Below are 16,778 nucleotides of genomic sequence, written 5' to 3'. Positions count from 1 at the left end.
TAAAAGCTGACTATCATCAGTGCAGGTAAGGAAAAAAAATAATTGTAATTTTTATCATCTACAATACTGTCTTATTTATTTTATAGTACAGTACATTGATTATTGCTTTCATTTTATGGATCAATGGTCTCGTTAGATAGTAAAATTCACGTTAGATGGCTGTTTTAGGGGGTTGTTTTTAAAATCTGGAATGGATCAATCCATTTTGCATTACTTTCTATGGGAAAGCAAGCCTTGGTTTTGGAATGCTTTGGTTTTGGAACAGACTTCTGGAACGGATTAAGTTTGAGAACCAAGGTACCACTGTATGGAGAAATAGGTTTTCATTTCTGAACAGCATGTGCTCACTACAAATCCATTCTCTAAAATAAATAAAACAAACCCCAGCTTCATGTTTGATCTTGCACCACAGCTTTTCAGCTTGATGTGATATCTTACATATCAATTTTTTCATGACAGAACAGGAACATTATTGTTTTATTTGTGCATATGTTGTATACTCCTCTAAGATGTATGTAATGCATTTTGTACAGTAAGTAATCTGTTGGATACATCCAGGGCTTAGGATGGGAAACATTTCCTTATTGTGATGTTACACACACACACACACACACACACACACACACACACACACAATTTAAAGCAGCTTTCAACATGTTAACTGTGCAGACAGAGGTAAGACATGGTTTGTTCAGACTGCTAGGGAATCTCTGCTCAAGCACTAAATCAAATTACTCTGAAAAAGGAAAGTATTGTCCTGTGGACTGTAGCTGTGCTAGTGTCAGAAATGCTTTTTATATAGCACCTTTTGACATCAGTGCAAGGAATGTCACCTGTCCGTGTCAGTGCTGTTTTGAATGTTCTGTTCTTTCAGAAAACTCTCTCTCTCTCTCTCTCTCTCTCTCTCTCTCTCACACACACACACACACACACCCCGAACAATTTTTGTCTTTGTAAAACTGTGAACTTCTTTCCTCCAGAGATAGAATGGTGCATTTCATAGAATCATAGAATTGTAGAGTTTGAAGGGATATGAACATTAAAAGCAATCTATTCTCCTTGACTGCCCAAAGGGAATATATCTAATTAATTATTTCTTTAAAATTGCATGCTGCTTAATCACAGCCATCTCTAAGCAGTGTATGGGAGACCCAATACAATAAGACTAAAAATGAGCTGAAACTATAAAATCAGAATTAAATTAAAACGCCTGTTGGAATAAAAAAATCTTCAGCAAACACTGGAAGTAAGTTCAACAGGGAGAGGGGCTATCTGACCTCAAGTGGAAGGAAATCCCACAAAATTTGGCCCACATGCATGGCTTCAAGTCCTTCTGAGTTGCACTTTCATAGGAAAAATAACAAGTCAGAGAAAAAATAGGTTGTGATCTGAGTAGTGAAGAGCACAAAGGAAAACCCCAAGACAGAATCAAGTCACCCAATAATGGCATCCGTTCATGGTACCTATGACTATTAATGTGATGTTTTTATCTACATATAAAACTTTTCAAAACTACATCATCTAATTTCACTCTCTTTCATTTAAATCTAGTAAGTGAAAAGATAGACCTGTTCCCAACTGGACCAGCTAAAGTTATCGCCACATGAAAAGTTTAATTTTTTCTTAAAAAACTACCTCTTGAAATGTGATCTGAACTTTGACAAAATGTACATTTGATTTACTAAATGGCTCTTGCTTGTTAGACGCTGCAACAACCATCCTGTATGTGATAACAACAGGGCAAGAGATGCCAGCAGCTCTCTTAGCCTTGAGCATAACAACATCCTAAGCACAAAGTGAAAAAAGCTCTGAATTGGCTTGCAGTTTAAAATTTGATTTCCCCGCAGTATACTAGCTAAAAGCACCATCTAGTGGAAGCCGGGGAATAAAAAAATTGAGTGTCCTAATTGTAGCAATCTTGCTAATAGGCTAACGTGTAAAATAACTGATGAGGCCATTAGCTCAATATTGTTACTTACTAAGGAAAAGCATTATTAAAATATGTGTGCCCGCTCCCTCCTCTCTCTCTTTAAACATAGCAAGCCTTTTATGAATAATAGTAGAATGGACCGAAACTTTGCTTTGTAGTAAAAAAACCAATGCAGAATGGGTGTAATATTGTAAAGTATTAATAACATCCGTTTTCCATACTATGCTTGCCTGTGGCTGGGTGGCTCATTGGAATATGTTGGCCCTGCTCCACTGTTAGCAGCAGACTATTTTAAATTAGTATACATTTAAATAACTTAAAGCAGCCTTATTTTTACCCCCAGCCAAACACTCAACGATGGCTCTGTGGGTAATGTTCTCCCCTCTGTCTCTTTTAGCCTCAAGGGGTTACAAAGGGCCGAACTAAACGTGCCATTGAATTTAATGGGCAGGTTTTTAAATTCCACATTTCATCAGTGGGAGTGGCTGAAAATTATCAGGATCACTGCAGGTAGGGCCGCTAATACCAGATTCAGGGATTTCCCCCAGGACCACGGCAGGGGGCAAAAGGGTTGAATCCCCCTCCTATTAGCTGCTATTCTGATAAGTGTCACCCACAAACACACACAGTTCATGCTGTCTGTCTTAAACAAAACCTGCGTGCTAAGTAAAAAGACACATTGAAAATCATATCAAGATTAGCATATCAGCTTGGCCATTCACCAAACAAAAGGCAGTGTCACACCAACCCACTCCCACATTCCCACTCTCCAAGCCATTAAATTTTATGATATGCCACATAGACAGTTACATATGACAACATGGGTCGTCACTTCTTTGTGATCAAGGTTACCAAAACCAGGGGGTGCATCCTGTTTTCAGAGTAGTTTCCACAGCCTATGAGTGCCATTTTGGGAATGAGAATGAAGGCCAGAATCACTGTAAGTATGCAAGCCAAAATGGACATTGTTATGCAGCATGGCTGCAAATACGGTATTCATTGTATGTAGCAAGATACAATGTACTGTACTAGGGAGGCCATCCTTGAAATTTATGTATCATATGGTTACAAACCCTCCTGTATGGAAAAGTACCCAATTAACTTAGTTTATTTACTGCAATTGTCTTTGCCACAATCCTGACCATGACATAAAACCTGAGCAATGAGAATTAAAACTGTGTTCTTGTGTCTCTGAACAACAGAGATAGATTTGATGCTTGCAGGCAATACATTGCATTAATTGAAGCCTAATTACCTGACTTGTGCTCAATTTCTTCATGTGCGATTTTGTGCGGTTTTTGCCTTTGCATAAATCCTCTGATGGAGTCTTGCCTTTTTTCCACCTCCTGGACCTCTTTTCCAAGTCATGATAGGCTTCTTCGCTTTCACTGCTATCTGAATAGTCTAAACTGGTAGCTTGTGGGTTAAAGTTCACATCTAGTTCCTCCTGGAATTGTGCTTTTTCCTCTCTGGGCTTACTGTTACAAGTTCTCCTCTGTATCCAAGGAAGACAGCTAGGCTCCCTAGCCTCCCTTGAAGAACTGACTGAGGATGTTTCAGAATCAGAGTACGCTGCCTCAGCATTGGTAAACAGCCCAGATGATGGGGAGGCCACAGGCTGGTACAGTTCATTGCCGCACTCCCATTCAGCATTGCACTGAGAGCCAGCGTAATTTGACAGCTGCTTGGGTCTCTGTCGCAGCTTGTTCAAAGCCACGTTCCAGTCATAGTCGCCTTCGCTATCAGAGCCCATCTCATCATAAGCAGATACAACGCTGGATTCACTCTCCAAGGCTTTGAACACTTGGCTCTTTGGTTTGGCAAGCATTCGTGGGCGAGGCAAGTTGACGTTTTGCAGGGCCACCCAGTTTCCATCTGTGCTTTCGAAAACAGGGGGGAAAGCTAAGGAAACATAAGAAGAACATACAATTCCATCATTATTGTGTTGCATTACCCTAAAATGTTCTACCATACCTGGGTCTGCTGTGTCACCACAAGAAAAGATTTGCACAGTATTTCATGTCACAGATCTTGGGTGGGAATAATAGACACTTGCAAGAGGCTTGCATCCAAGGTCTAATGGTAATGAGGAGTGGACCAACCAGGGTTTGATCCAATTTATTAGAGCAGGCACCCCCAAACATGGCCCTCTAGATGTTTTGGGACTACAACTCCCATCACCCCTAGCTAACAGGACCAGTGGTCAGGGATGGTGGGAATTGTAGTCCCAAAACATCTGGAGGGCCGAGTTTGGGGGTGCCTGGTTTAGAGGACAAGGGACCCTCTGGATTAGAGGGCAAGGGACATAAACAGATCAAATCCCATCTATCAATATAGTTAGTGGCATAATTAAGTTTTAAGTTATATTAGTGCTGACAGCAAACAGATTTCAGTGCCTATAAGCACTGCACATGTGCTGGGATTTGTGATTTAAAAAAGGCTTCCCGGAATGTGTGCTTGAAGAATCACAAATGTGTTTGATTGGCACTTCTTCTTGCCCAGCTGTTCCTGCTGACAGTGCTGACTCTATGTAAGGTGCCAATTCATAAAAGGATGCACCACTGATTTGCATTATGTGTGCAGAAAATTAATTTCAGGCATGGAGGACCATTGCTAGATCATTGTACAATAAGCAACACGCTGAATATACATACACTTTCTAGCACACTGTAAGAAAATCTGTTGTATAATGTCACTTTATAAGAACCAACCATCTGGGCTGCAGTTTCACATTGCCATAAATGACTTTTAAAGTGGACAGATTAGATGGCCTTGAAAATACTAAAGCTAGAAGCTTTATCTGTCCAAGCCTTAAATAGCCTTATTATGTGCATATTCAGCTAAATGTAGTGATTTTATGTTTTGTTAGGTGAAAGCATGGGTCCCCAGTAGTTTAATGACCATAAATAAGTTCCTGAAACTTGAGATAATTTCACTTGCAGCATTATCTGTTCAGCACAGCATATATTATTAATAGATAAAATCTACAATATAGTAGCGACAATGATTGTGGGAAGGCTGGAGCAAAACACGGCTAAAATCAGGGAAAGCACAAAATGTGAATAAGCAGAACTGTCAGGTTCTTATTTAAATTACCACAGCCTATTTATGCTTGCAAATTGCTGCTTATGTCAAAGACACCGTGAAACGCCTTGGGAGATAATTCCTTCATGCTAAAGAGGTCAAGGTCCTTCCCAAGACTGAATCTTTTGAAGTATTCAGTGCTTGACTAGTGAAGTTCACATAAGCATCATCTGCTAGTGCTTATTCAAGCAACGTCACACAAAATGTGTGCACAAATTACCTTCTTGGGTTTCTGGAAGAGCTGCCTGGTGGCTTCTGCCACCAGTGCATTAGGTAGCCAGTTAAGAAAAACTATCATTAGCTACAGCTGTCCTGATTCAGCCAGGGTCATGCATGCTTGGAAACTGCCTTTCATGGATTTATTCTTAGCTGGATAAGAAGCAAAATGTGTAAAACATAAGGCAGGCGCCTATAATATTAGTATTTAAAACTGAACTCTTCACTCAGTCTTTTGCTGAGGGGTGATCCATCTATGTTTATGTATAAAGCTGATCCACTGATTTGTGATACATTTTGTACTGAGAAATGCACCATATTTTTTGCTCTATAAGATGCACCAGACCACAAGACACACATAGTTTTTGGAGGAGGAAAACAAGAAAAAAAATATTCTGAATCTCAGAAGCCAGAACAGCAAGAGGGATCACTGCGCAGTGACAGCAGCAATCCCTCTTGCTGTTCAGGCTTCTGGGATAGCTGCGCAGCCTGCATTTGCTCCATAAGACGCACACACATTTCCCCTTACTTTTTAGGAGGGAAAAAGTGAGTCTTATAGAGCAAAAAAATACGGTAATTTACTGTTGATTTTTTTGTTATGCTATTCACCACCATATTTTTTATTTTTATTTTCTTAATCTTGATGGTTTATAGGGTTTTGTTTCTGGTTTTGGTTTTGCAAATAATAAATAAATAAATAAATAAATAAATAATTGTTGTGATTATACACCCACACACAATCCAGATGTCAGGGACTAATAATGAGCACTGGTAAGCAGTTTAGCTTTAACCCATGCAAGACATAGCTTTTATAACAATTTAACATAATTATATGTTTTGAGGAGGTCTCCTTTCCATTTGACATTAGAATCATATGTTTGTGTCTATGGCAAGAGGTCAGATACCTCTTCTTATGTAGGCTACAGGTTCTGAATGTCCAAAATTCGTTCATATAACATGGTAGGCCAAGCTATGCCTTGGTAAGGCTGCGTAAATGTGCAGGTTCCCAGAGAAAAGCTCACGGCCATCTTTTTACTCTTTTACATCTTTTACAGCTCTTTTTACTGTTATACCAAGCCTTGGCACGTGGTTGCATGTTTGCACAGTCTTTGCTATGCCAAAGTTTGGCTTCCTGTGTCATGTGAAATAGGACAGTGAGTCAGAATCTTTAGCCAAATAGGTGGTTATTATGAGCAGAAGTTTCAAGAGCAACAGCCCATTCAGTCAATTTGTGGGTGACTGTTCCTTTATTGTACCCCTTTAAGAAGTTCTTCTTCTTGGTTTCAGCCTAAAACCTTAGGGAGAAGTAGCTACTTTCACACAAAACACAGAAATGTTATGCAGGCATGACAGTCCTTTACTTGGTTCGTTTAGTTGGTCCGCACTCTTCCAGCTGGGCAATGCAGAAAGCCTGTCCTCTTTCTGCTTTCCACTCGGGCCTTTGGGTTGTCTCCAGAGAGATTCGGGCACAGAAGATGCACGGTCCCTGTCTCTGCGTGATGCATCTTCGTTGGTCAGAGAGAATGCAGACTGAGACCGCTGTTAGGGGGAAATATGGAGAACGATATGTTTAGCAGAAGCCAGCTATGGAGATGTTAAATGTTACGATACTTGCAAGAGCAGCGCTGAGATAAGTGCAAATCACTGAAGGGAAAGAGAACAGAATTTCGTTACTTCCGTATCAAGAGGTAAACTCTTTAATCCTTCCATTGCTAATTCCTTTTCAGAAATGCACGCGAGTTAATTACTAAGGTCATGTCATTATATATGGAATAGTAATTAACAGAAAACAAACCAACAAGATAACTAAACTTATTTCAGGACTGTACTGCTTTATGCTTTCCCAAACAGATAGAAGACATCCCTCCCCTTGACATGGCCTCTGTGTTGCTGCTTTCTATTTCAGTATTTTCTAATGAAGTAGTTGTTCATTCTGATCATAATCAGCATACACAGCCTCCTCCTATCTTCCCTTTCATCCCCATAAGGTGAATAAAATAGGGACTTCCTATTCCATAACAACAACAACAACATAATTATTTACACCCCATCCATCTGACTAGGTTGCCCCAGCCACTCTGGAAATCTTCCAACATATATTAAAATATAATAAAACATTAAGTATTTTTTTTAAAAAATCTGTATATGGGGCTGCCTTCAGATGTCTTTGAAAAGTTGTAGAGTTACTTATCTCCACGGCTTGGGGGGGGGTGTCACATAACTCCATACCCTCCAACATTTCCCTGATGAAAATAGGGACGTCCTAAGGAAAAGTGGGACATTCTGGGATCAAATCAGAAACCGGGATGGGTTCTGTAAATCTGAAACTGTCCCTAGGGACAATTGGAGGGTCTGGATTTGAGCACAAGTGCGCTCTCCCCTCCTGTGGTAGGTAAAAGTTCTTAAAGAAAAAAGGAAGCTATACAAAACTGAAAGGAAAGCAATTATATTTGCCATGCTCAAAATGATTATGTCAGCATTTGAATGCAAAGAAATTGTCAGAAGCAGCTGAATATTATTTTCCTGCCAAATCAACCCACATCGCTCCCCATCCCCACCCCGCCACAATCTCTCCACAATTCCATTTACTCCATGTTCCTGGAGAGATTTAGACAAGATGGTGCTGATTGCATCCTCAAAAAGCCCTTGTAAGGCTATTTCTCACTGCTGATGTCAGTTTTGCTTGGGGGTTTAGGCTAGATAATCAGATTGTGTTTTATTCTGATAACCCACAGGGTAATTGAAATTGTTAAAAGTCAGAATCACTGGTGCAAGCACTAGTAAGTGAGAAAGCAGTAGACATAAAGGAAAGCAATCAATCATGTTCAATATACTGTAGGAAGAAAATAGAAGGAGGGGAAAGGGCCGAATTTGCTAGAGAGGCATTACAGCTTGAGGCATTCAGACCTCTTAAAAGGTAGGCATTTAGCTACAACATTTGACTTCTGAGAGTGCTCTTTTGCTGTCAGCGCAGGGGGTTGGTTATTTCAAAGTCTTATTCAGACAATCATTTAATGTGAGGCAGTTAACTGCTAATTACTTTCATTTTGCCCAGAAGCTCTCATTCAATGGGTGGTTTACTCATTGAGGAACCTACGCAAATTTTATCTTGGGGGTGGGGGAATGCTGTTGCCAATCCCACCTGCCATTGAACCAAGTGGGTTTGACCATACACCATTTTGGCTTTTAGCATGATTCCTGAAACTTAACCCCTGTGTATGTTGCAAGCTTACTGTATCAGACGGCTTACGGGGCAGGAAGAGGGGTTTAATGGACTGGAGTGGCTAGAACTCGGAACAGGGGACACCCCTCCACTGCAACATTTTGTGGTAGGTCAAACTTATCCCTTAGGTATGCCTGAAATTTTATATGTGCACAGCTGGGAGTAAGTTTCATTGAACTTAGTGACAATTAATTCTGAGTAACCATGCACAGGATAAGTTTGTGGGGAAAAGGCGGGGAAAGTGATAAAGCTACATTTTGGTGGTAGTGGCAATGGTGGGCTCTGGTAAGTCAACAAAAACAACCAGTAATGAATATAATATCTAAACCCAAGCACTGTAATAAAGTTAATCAATTTCAATAGCATAAAGTTACATTTGACATTGAAGCAAGTTAGTTCTTGCTGAGCTACTGAATAACATTTCCCCTTAACAATGCCTCTGCCTCTGTAAAAGAACAGAGACACTGTTTAATTAAAATTGAACACTTTGGAAAGAAGCATAGGGTAATATTGGGAGAGACTGATTCTCCAATGACACCACACACACACACACACACACCCCGTGGCTATGACCCCTGCAGAGATTCCTGATTGCTTGGGGCAGTTACAAGACATCTGCAGAAATGCAGTTGGTGAATAGTGACAGTAGGTGAACTTGAAAGAAACGGAGGTTAATGATTGTTGGAGGGTAACCAAGATACATTTCTATTAGTTCTGACACACTAGATAAGCCAGAGGCCACACAATCATAAGCAAATTGCCTCCAGGTGACCTAATGTAAAGCGCGGGCCAATTGAAGCTGCTCTTGAGCAATTAAATGCTGCATTTGGGAAATGCCAGTTAACATTATCTCCACCGCACCTCATTCTGCAGCGCTCCAGAGAAGGCTGCAACTTGAGCCAGCTAAACCCGCCAGGGATTTTCAGTGCAAGTAGCCTTAAAGGTGCATTTCTCTGTGCCCTCACAGAATACGTAACCCACAGGCAACTTTTAAGCTTGAAAACGTAAGGTATTAGGATGGCTGGCGCTGAAAAGCTAATGCTAAAATTAGGCCTCCGTCAGCTGGCAGCAGGGGAAAACAATTAAGCATTTATTTTAAGGTTCCAGTGTGCCTGCTTCACTTCAAAAACATTTTTGACCAGTTTTGAGTATATATCATGGATTTTATCCAATGGTGTCCCTCTGTTGGCCAAAGACTCTTTGATCTAGTGGAGACTCCCATAGTTGGAATGGGGAGGGAGACTATTTTTGCCAATTCAGCCCCTCCCCACAAGCTTTCAGCACGATCTGCCATGTTATTCCTCAACCTTTCGGAACAGATTTTAAGGGGGTGATGGGGGGCTGATAGAGGGGAGGGGCACATTCATTGCCTGTTCTACTTGCCCGTTGTTTGAAAATTGTTTCAAGCAAATAAAAGTCTACATAGTGCAATAAAGATCTAGCAAAAACAGATTATCTGAAGACCACAGAATCTTTTTAGTTTATATAACAAACTGTAAGGTGCAGTTTGTTTGTCTGTTTCAGCCAATAAAGCGAACTACTGCTATATCTGCAGTACTGCTATTCTTGGCAGAATTACAATTTAAGATTTTTTTTAAAAGTCAGGAAGTAGATTACTTATATATCTGCAGGAAATATTTTCTAAATTTGTAAGAAAACTAAAGTATTATCTACCCACAAACTACTCTGCAAACAATTTCCTCTCAATTCATTTATTTCAGTGTTCATTGCAGTGAGAAGCTACCTCAGCAGGTGGCAGCAGAAGCCAATAAATTACTCTCCCCACCACCCAGCCATGCAAGCTTATTTATAATCTATGCCAGCCGTGTCACAGTTGGGCCTGCCAAAGACGAAAAAGAAAAAGAAAGTAAAAATATTTTGAATATTGCTAGGCGGAAATAAGGTGAAACAAGTAGACAAACATTACAGTGGTACCTCGGGTTACATATGCTTCAGGTTACATACGCCTCAGGTTACACACTCCACTAAGCCAGAAATAGTGCTTCAGGTTAAGAACTTTGCTTCAGGATAAGAACAGAAATCGGGCTCTGGCGGCGCGGCGGCAGCAGGAGGCCCCATTAGCTAAAGTGGTGCTTCAGGTTAAGAACAGTTTCAGGTTAAGTACGGATCTCCGGAATGAATTAAGTACTTAACCCGAGGTACCACTGTATTAGGCAACCATTTGTGCATTTGACTACTGCTAGGAATTGAATGGGACTCAGGTGGCACTGTGGTCTAAACCACAGAGCCTAGGGATTACCAATCGGAAAGTCGGCGGTTCGAATCCCTACGATGGAGTGAGCTCCTGTTGCTCGGTTCCTGCTTCTGCCAAACTAGCAGTTCGAAAGCACATTAAAGTGCAAGTAGATAAATAGGTACCACTCTGGTGGTAAGGTAAACGGCGTTTCTGTGCACTGCTCTGGTTTGCCAGAAGCGGCTTAGTCATGCTGGCCACATGACCCGGAAGCTGTCTGCGGACAAACGCCGGCTCCCTCGGCCAGTAAAGCGAGATGAGTGCCGCAACCCCAGAGTCGTCCGCGACTGGACCTAACGGTCAGGGGTCCCTTTACCTTTCAGGAAAGGAATATCTATTCTGGTTTCACTCTCATTCTCATTTCTCCAATCTTGCATTCAGTCCTCCTGAAAATTAATCAGTACATTAGTACATAGAATCATAGCCTTGGAAGGGAACCTGACCGTCATTCAGCCCAATCTCCTGCAATGTAGGACTCTTTTGCCCAACATGGGGCTCAAACCCACAACCCTGAGACTAAGAGTCTCGTGCTCTAGTGACTGAGAAGTGGCTGGAACTTTGTCCTGGGCCATGACACAGCTCCCTTAGAGAATCACCAATAGCATCACTGCCCCTTAAGGAGAACTGAGGGCTTCAGACAGAGAAGGACTACCCTAGGTCCAAATGACTGCAAAAATTATGGGTACTGAAAATGAAAGTTGAAGGATTCTTCCAGGCACTTGTAACATATTTTAATATGAATTATTGTACCTAAAAGCTGGCAGGGGCTGATGGCAGCGGCAGTCTAACAACATCTTTAATAATAATGATAATAAATATTGAGGATATCACTTTAGCTACCTCTGCAATAAATGTTTCTCATCTCAGTACTTCAATTTGACTTCCAACAAGGCAATCAGGCAATATATTTTTAGCTCATTAAACAGGTACAAGATACTCCAAATGCATATAATTACTGCAAGAAACAAAGTGGCACATGCATAACATGATGCTATTAGAGCGAAATTCGTTATGCACATCTAATGTATCAATACTTTTCTTTTGGTAAAATTTAGCAATATGTTTCCTGTTTTACTGTTAAACGTGAGCAATTCCTCTTAAATGCAAGAACGTAGAACCCTCCTAGCCTTGAGTAAACACTTTGGCACAGACTGTTAGTTCAACTTAGCTTCCACTGAAATACATTGGACTTCAAATATTTGATTGTGATGAGACTTAAACTCAACTTAGTCTGGATCCAGCAGCATGTAAGCATCACTTTTTCTATGAGGAAAGCAGGATAGACTAGGTAAAAAGGTAAAGGACCCCTGGACAGTTAAGTCCAGCCAAAGGTGACTATGCAACGCTCATCTCGCTTTCAGGCCGAGGGAGCCGGCATTTGTCCACAGACAGCTTTCCAGGTCATGTGACCAGCATGACTAAACCGCTACTGCTACATGGAGGATCATGACGAGTGCCAGAGTGCACAGAAGCAGCAGTTACCTCCCCACCGCAGTGGTACCTATTTATCTACTTGCACTGGTGTGCTTTCGAACTGCTAGGTTGGCAGAAGCTGGGACAGAGCAACGGGAGCTCACTCCGTTGTGGGGACTTGAACCGCCAACCTTCCGATTGGCAAGCCCAAGAGGCTCAGTGGTTTAGGAGAGACTAGCACCGCCCCCAGACACATTAATCTCCCTGTTAATAAAAGCATGAGTTGGGGCAATGATGAAATGCACATTGCATGGATGAGGCTGACAATACATTCAATTTCTTCATGATCTATGTCTTTGCAGCCCAAATGACATTGATTTCAAGTATTTCAAAATACATTCTATTCTGACACAGAAAATGTTATAAAAGAAGACTCGACTGAAGAGAAGAGATCTGAAGAACAATTTCCCAGGCAGCAGTTTAGCACTCCTTTCTAGAGAATACTCTTTCTTTCTTTTTTACTTTTTCTATATCTATAAACTCTGTGGAAGCAATGTTTAGCATTAGTGTAAATAGATCAGATAAAAAATTAATAGCCTGGAATGCTGTACTAAAATATTGCATTTATATCACAGGTTTCCTCCAAGGAGCTCGACGTGGCACAAACATTTTATTTTCATACATTTTAAAAGCAACATATTTGCCACATTTTATCCACTTTCAATCTGATCGGTTAAAATTCTAATTCCATGGAAACCAAGCAAGGCTGAAACTAATCATGTTTTTAAAATGTGCATATATAACTGAAATATTACTTTCTATTTACAAATATTCACATCTGAATGCACAGCATGCACATTGTGAATTCAGGCTTTGCTGTGAATATTTGTTTCTGTTCCATAGTCAATGGCACTAAAATAGCCATTAATGTAAATGAACCTATTACTCAACAGAATTTTTCATGCTAAGTAAGTGTGCGATGTCAGGGTTAGAAGCACTGGAGCCTATGTGTGAAGTCACAGCTAATGAATATAGCTTGAACATCAAATGCTAATAAAGTTCTGGTAATGAACTCAGCATGTACTTATTTGTAAGCTAAAAATTATTCATGAAAAAAATCTAATGGTATGTTTCCAATTGAAAATAAATGTGTGGAACAAATACATTGTTTATGGGCAAGCTTCTGCTTGAGGTCTGGCCTCTGCTTTCAAATGCAGGTGGACAGGTGTTCTTCTGCATAATATTATCTCATGCATATGGTATTACAACTCAAATCTGAAAATGCTTATTTGCTTAATTTTAAATCCTGCCCCCCAATAAACCCATGTACTATAACGTATCTGAGCACCCTGCAATTAAACTAAGCTGATGTTTAAGCCTACTTCTCTGTTGACATTAATCAGCTTACAACCAAGTAGTTCGGCTGAACTCATTTGTGGATTGTGATGCAAGGGCAGAATTAAATGCAGGCTTATTGGGGAGTTTTCCATTTCTGAACAGCACATTTGACGCTTTAATTGGCAGAGCGTTTTGAAGAGGACCGACTTCTCAGTGCGAATAGTGTGCAACATTTTATACCTATGTACATAACCTCTCTCAACAGAAGACTGCTAAGTGCTTCTTAATGATGATTAGTTATGCTTTGCAAAACACCGAGGAACTGCGTTACTGAAATTATTTTGCAGTGGTAAATGGGGCAATTAAAATTTGGAATAATGACTGAACTGGTGAATCCAGAAAAATTGGATGTTCCACGGTTGGCAAGACAAATGTTAAGATCACTTGATCTCAGTCATAACAGTATACCATATTCACAGAAAGTAGTTGTCACCAGGTGTTCACTGGAGTACCACCTTTATAAGCAGGCCAAAACTTGACCTATTGCTCCAGTGAAACTACCATATTTTTCGCTCTACAAGACGCACCAGACCCCAAGACGCACCTAGTTTTTGGAGGAGGAAAACAAGAAAAAAAAATTCTGAATCTCAGAAGCCAGAACAGCAAGAGGGATCACTGCGCAGTGAAAGCAGCGATCCCTCTTGCTGTTCTGGCTTCTGGGATAGCTGCGCAGCCTGCATTTGCTCCATAAGACGCACACACATTTCCCCTTACTTTTTAGGAGGGAAAAAGTGAGTCTTATAGAGCAAAAAATACGGTAGATATCACACACCAGCTCGGCACATCCTTCAAATCAGCACTTCCCTTGTTAACAATGCTAGGTTTGCTTTTGTTTCCTCACTTGCTGTGCTTTTAAAAGTCCTTCACTTTCCAGTCTTGCTCCTTCCTGATGTGTTGCACTCAGAACAGCACCCATCACAGCTAATCAGAGCATATTCCTTGCTTCTTTGACAGAAAAAGCCTATAGGCTTCCTTTTAAAAAAATAAAAAATAAAAAATGCTTTTATGTGAACAACCGCACAAATGCACCAAACTAAAAATACCTTGCTAAATACTTCAGTACAGCAGGCTCCAGTTATCACAGATTTTTAATTAAGCCTTAAAAGTTTTAAGATCTCTGACAATGAGTGGAGATAACATGCTGTTTCACGGAAATAAATAAATACACACTGAAGCTTGAGTAGGAGAAACTGACAACATGCCTTGTTTCTTCTTTTGGCCTATGAAGATCAAGGCTTTCCCTGCAGATCACTTGATTTTTCCTTGCCATGTTCCTGCCATTTCACAATCTTCTGGCTTTCCATTAGCTGTTGCATCTAAGGCAGTGTTTCTCAAACTTGGGTCTCCAGCTCTTTTTGGACTACAACTCCCATCATCCCTAGTTAGCAGGACCAGTGGTCAGGGATGATGGGAACTGTAGTCCAAAAACAGCTGGAGACCCAAGTTTGGGAAAGCCTGGTTTAAGGGCTCATCCAGACTTCCTTTTGTGCTGCATTCCTAGACACAGATGCATACTTTCCCTCATCCCACACAACACTTTCCCTGTGAAAACCTGTTCTATACTGCTGAATCAGAGCAAACAGCAATCCACAGGAAATCCAAATTGCCATTTGTTCCGATTCAGAGTTAATGAGCAGGTTTTCCTGAGGAAAGCAGTGGAGCAAAAAAGGGGAAAGGGGAGGGGCTCAAGGTGGTATACATCATTCTCTCACTTTTAATTTAATCTCTACAACAGCGCTGTAAGGTAGGTTATGCTGAGAGGCACTGACAGGCCCAAGGTCACCCAGTGAACTTCATGACTGAGTAGGGATTTAAACCCTGATTTCTCAGGTCCTAGTCTGACATTTTACCACTATATTACACTGGCTCTTTTTATTTCCCTCCTTATGGAATTGTACAGCTGGCAGGGACTATGGCAGTCATCTAGTCCAATCCCCTGCAATGCAGGGATCGTTTTGCCCAATGTGGGGCTCGAACCCTCAACCCTGAGATCCACATGTCCAACCAACTGAGCTATCCCACATAACATTTATACCATGGACTACTTAACAAGAGGGTTCTAGACAGAAGGAATAAACAGTCGCCATTGAATGTGCAAATTCATATGCACGGAACAAAGTTCTGTAGAACTATGTGGAAGTAAAGACTCTCCTGCCTGGAAGAGAGGGGAGTGGTTGTGGACGGGAGCCCGAGCACCGCCCCTAGCAGGGGGCATAGCCCCCTGCCTCCACCTCACCTGGCTGGCGCCCACGCCCCTCGGGAGGCAGCCAACCAGGTGCCTCGGAGGGGGCGTGTTCAGCAGCCTTTTGCTGCGGTGCCAGCCTCTCCCCGGCCTCATTCTTCGCCATCGTCTCGTCGCGAGTCACCCACCCTCCACTCCCTTAGAGTTAGGGCTTAGGTCATTGGCCTTGCTATGGACCTTAGGTTGGTCGCCCTGGTTGTCTAGGGGGCCTGGTAGGAGTTTTTCCATTTGGCATTAGGCTTTTTGGTTTTTTCGCCTACCTCGTAGCAATCGTCACAACTCTTGTGGTATTGGTGGGTAGGTTAGGCATTGGAATAATGTGTTGTGGTGTGTCGAAGGGCTAGGTGTGGCCATCGCCTATGCCTTCATTTTTTGGGTATTCCGTTAAAGGAATCTGGCGGTTGTGTGTTCTGTCCGATGCCTGCTTGGCGGGAGGCCATAGCACGACCCTCGGTGACATCAGGGGGGAGTCTATAGTTGGATTAGCATCAACAGGCTCCACCTACTGGTGAATAAACCCACTTGCTTTAGAGATCCAGTGCCTAAGCCAATACTTTTTCCACTGCTGTAATCAATAAAGTTGTGGCCTTTCCATGCCCATTAACCTTATATCATGTGTCCTTGTGTATTCATTCCGCATCGCGGGGGTTGGGTCCTCGAACCACAAGTCCCATTTACATGAGAAAAAGCAAATGCTTAGGATCTTTTGCTGGAAATCAGAAGTGGGGAGACTTTTGTCGTACCCCTGTGCTGTTCGTGGGCTTCCCGCGAGCATTTGCTTAGACACTGTGAGAACAAGATACTGGACTAGATGGACTTTGGGCCAGCAGAGCACTTTTCATGTTCCTATGCTAGTTTTATAAAAAGTGAAAAGAAAGAACATCCACACCCCTAACATTTATTCTTAAAATAAGCCTTCAGTGCCCTCTGAGCCACCGTCTGAACATTTTACCAAAATTCTTCCACCAGTCTCCCCGTTCTGCAGAAAGATTGCTTTTCACCCCTCCCTGCCATGAAT

General features: G+C 41.5%; 1 protein-coding gene across 6 annotated transcripts in view; it reads right to left on the bottom strand.

Moving 5' to 3' along the window:
* MYRIP (myosin VIIA and Rab interacting protein) overlaps window positions 1-16,778 on the bottom strand; it is a 151,771-nt gene that overhangs the window by 22,915 nt on the left and 112,078 nt on the right. For all 6 annotated transcript variants that reach the window (XM_082193005.1, XM_082193000.1, XM_082193004.1 and 3 more), the window contains exons 9-10: window positions 6,592-6,769; window positions 3,186-3,832 (exon numbers count right to left, since the gene is read on the bottom strand). In XM_082193005.1, the coding sequence (XP_082049131.1) occupies window positions 3,186-3,832; window positions 6,592-6,769 (825 nt within the window). The remainder of the gene's footprint in view (window positions 1-3,185; window positions 3,833-6,591; window positions 6,770-16,778) is intronic.

The sequence above is a fragment of the Podarcis vaucheri genome (assembly GCF_965113315.1).
Source record: "Podarcis vaucheri genome assembly, chromosome: 12".
NCBI lineage: Eukaryota > Metazoa > Chordata > Lepidosauria > Squamata > Lacertidae > Podarcis > Podarcis vaucheri.
This window is presented reverse-complemented; position numbering and strand designations above follow the sequence as displayed.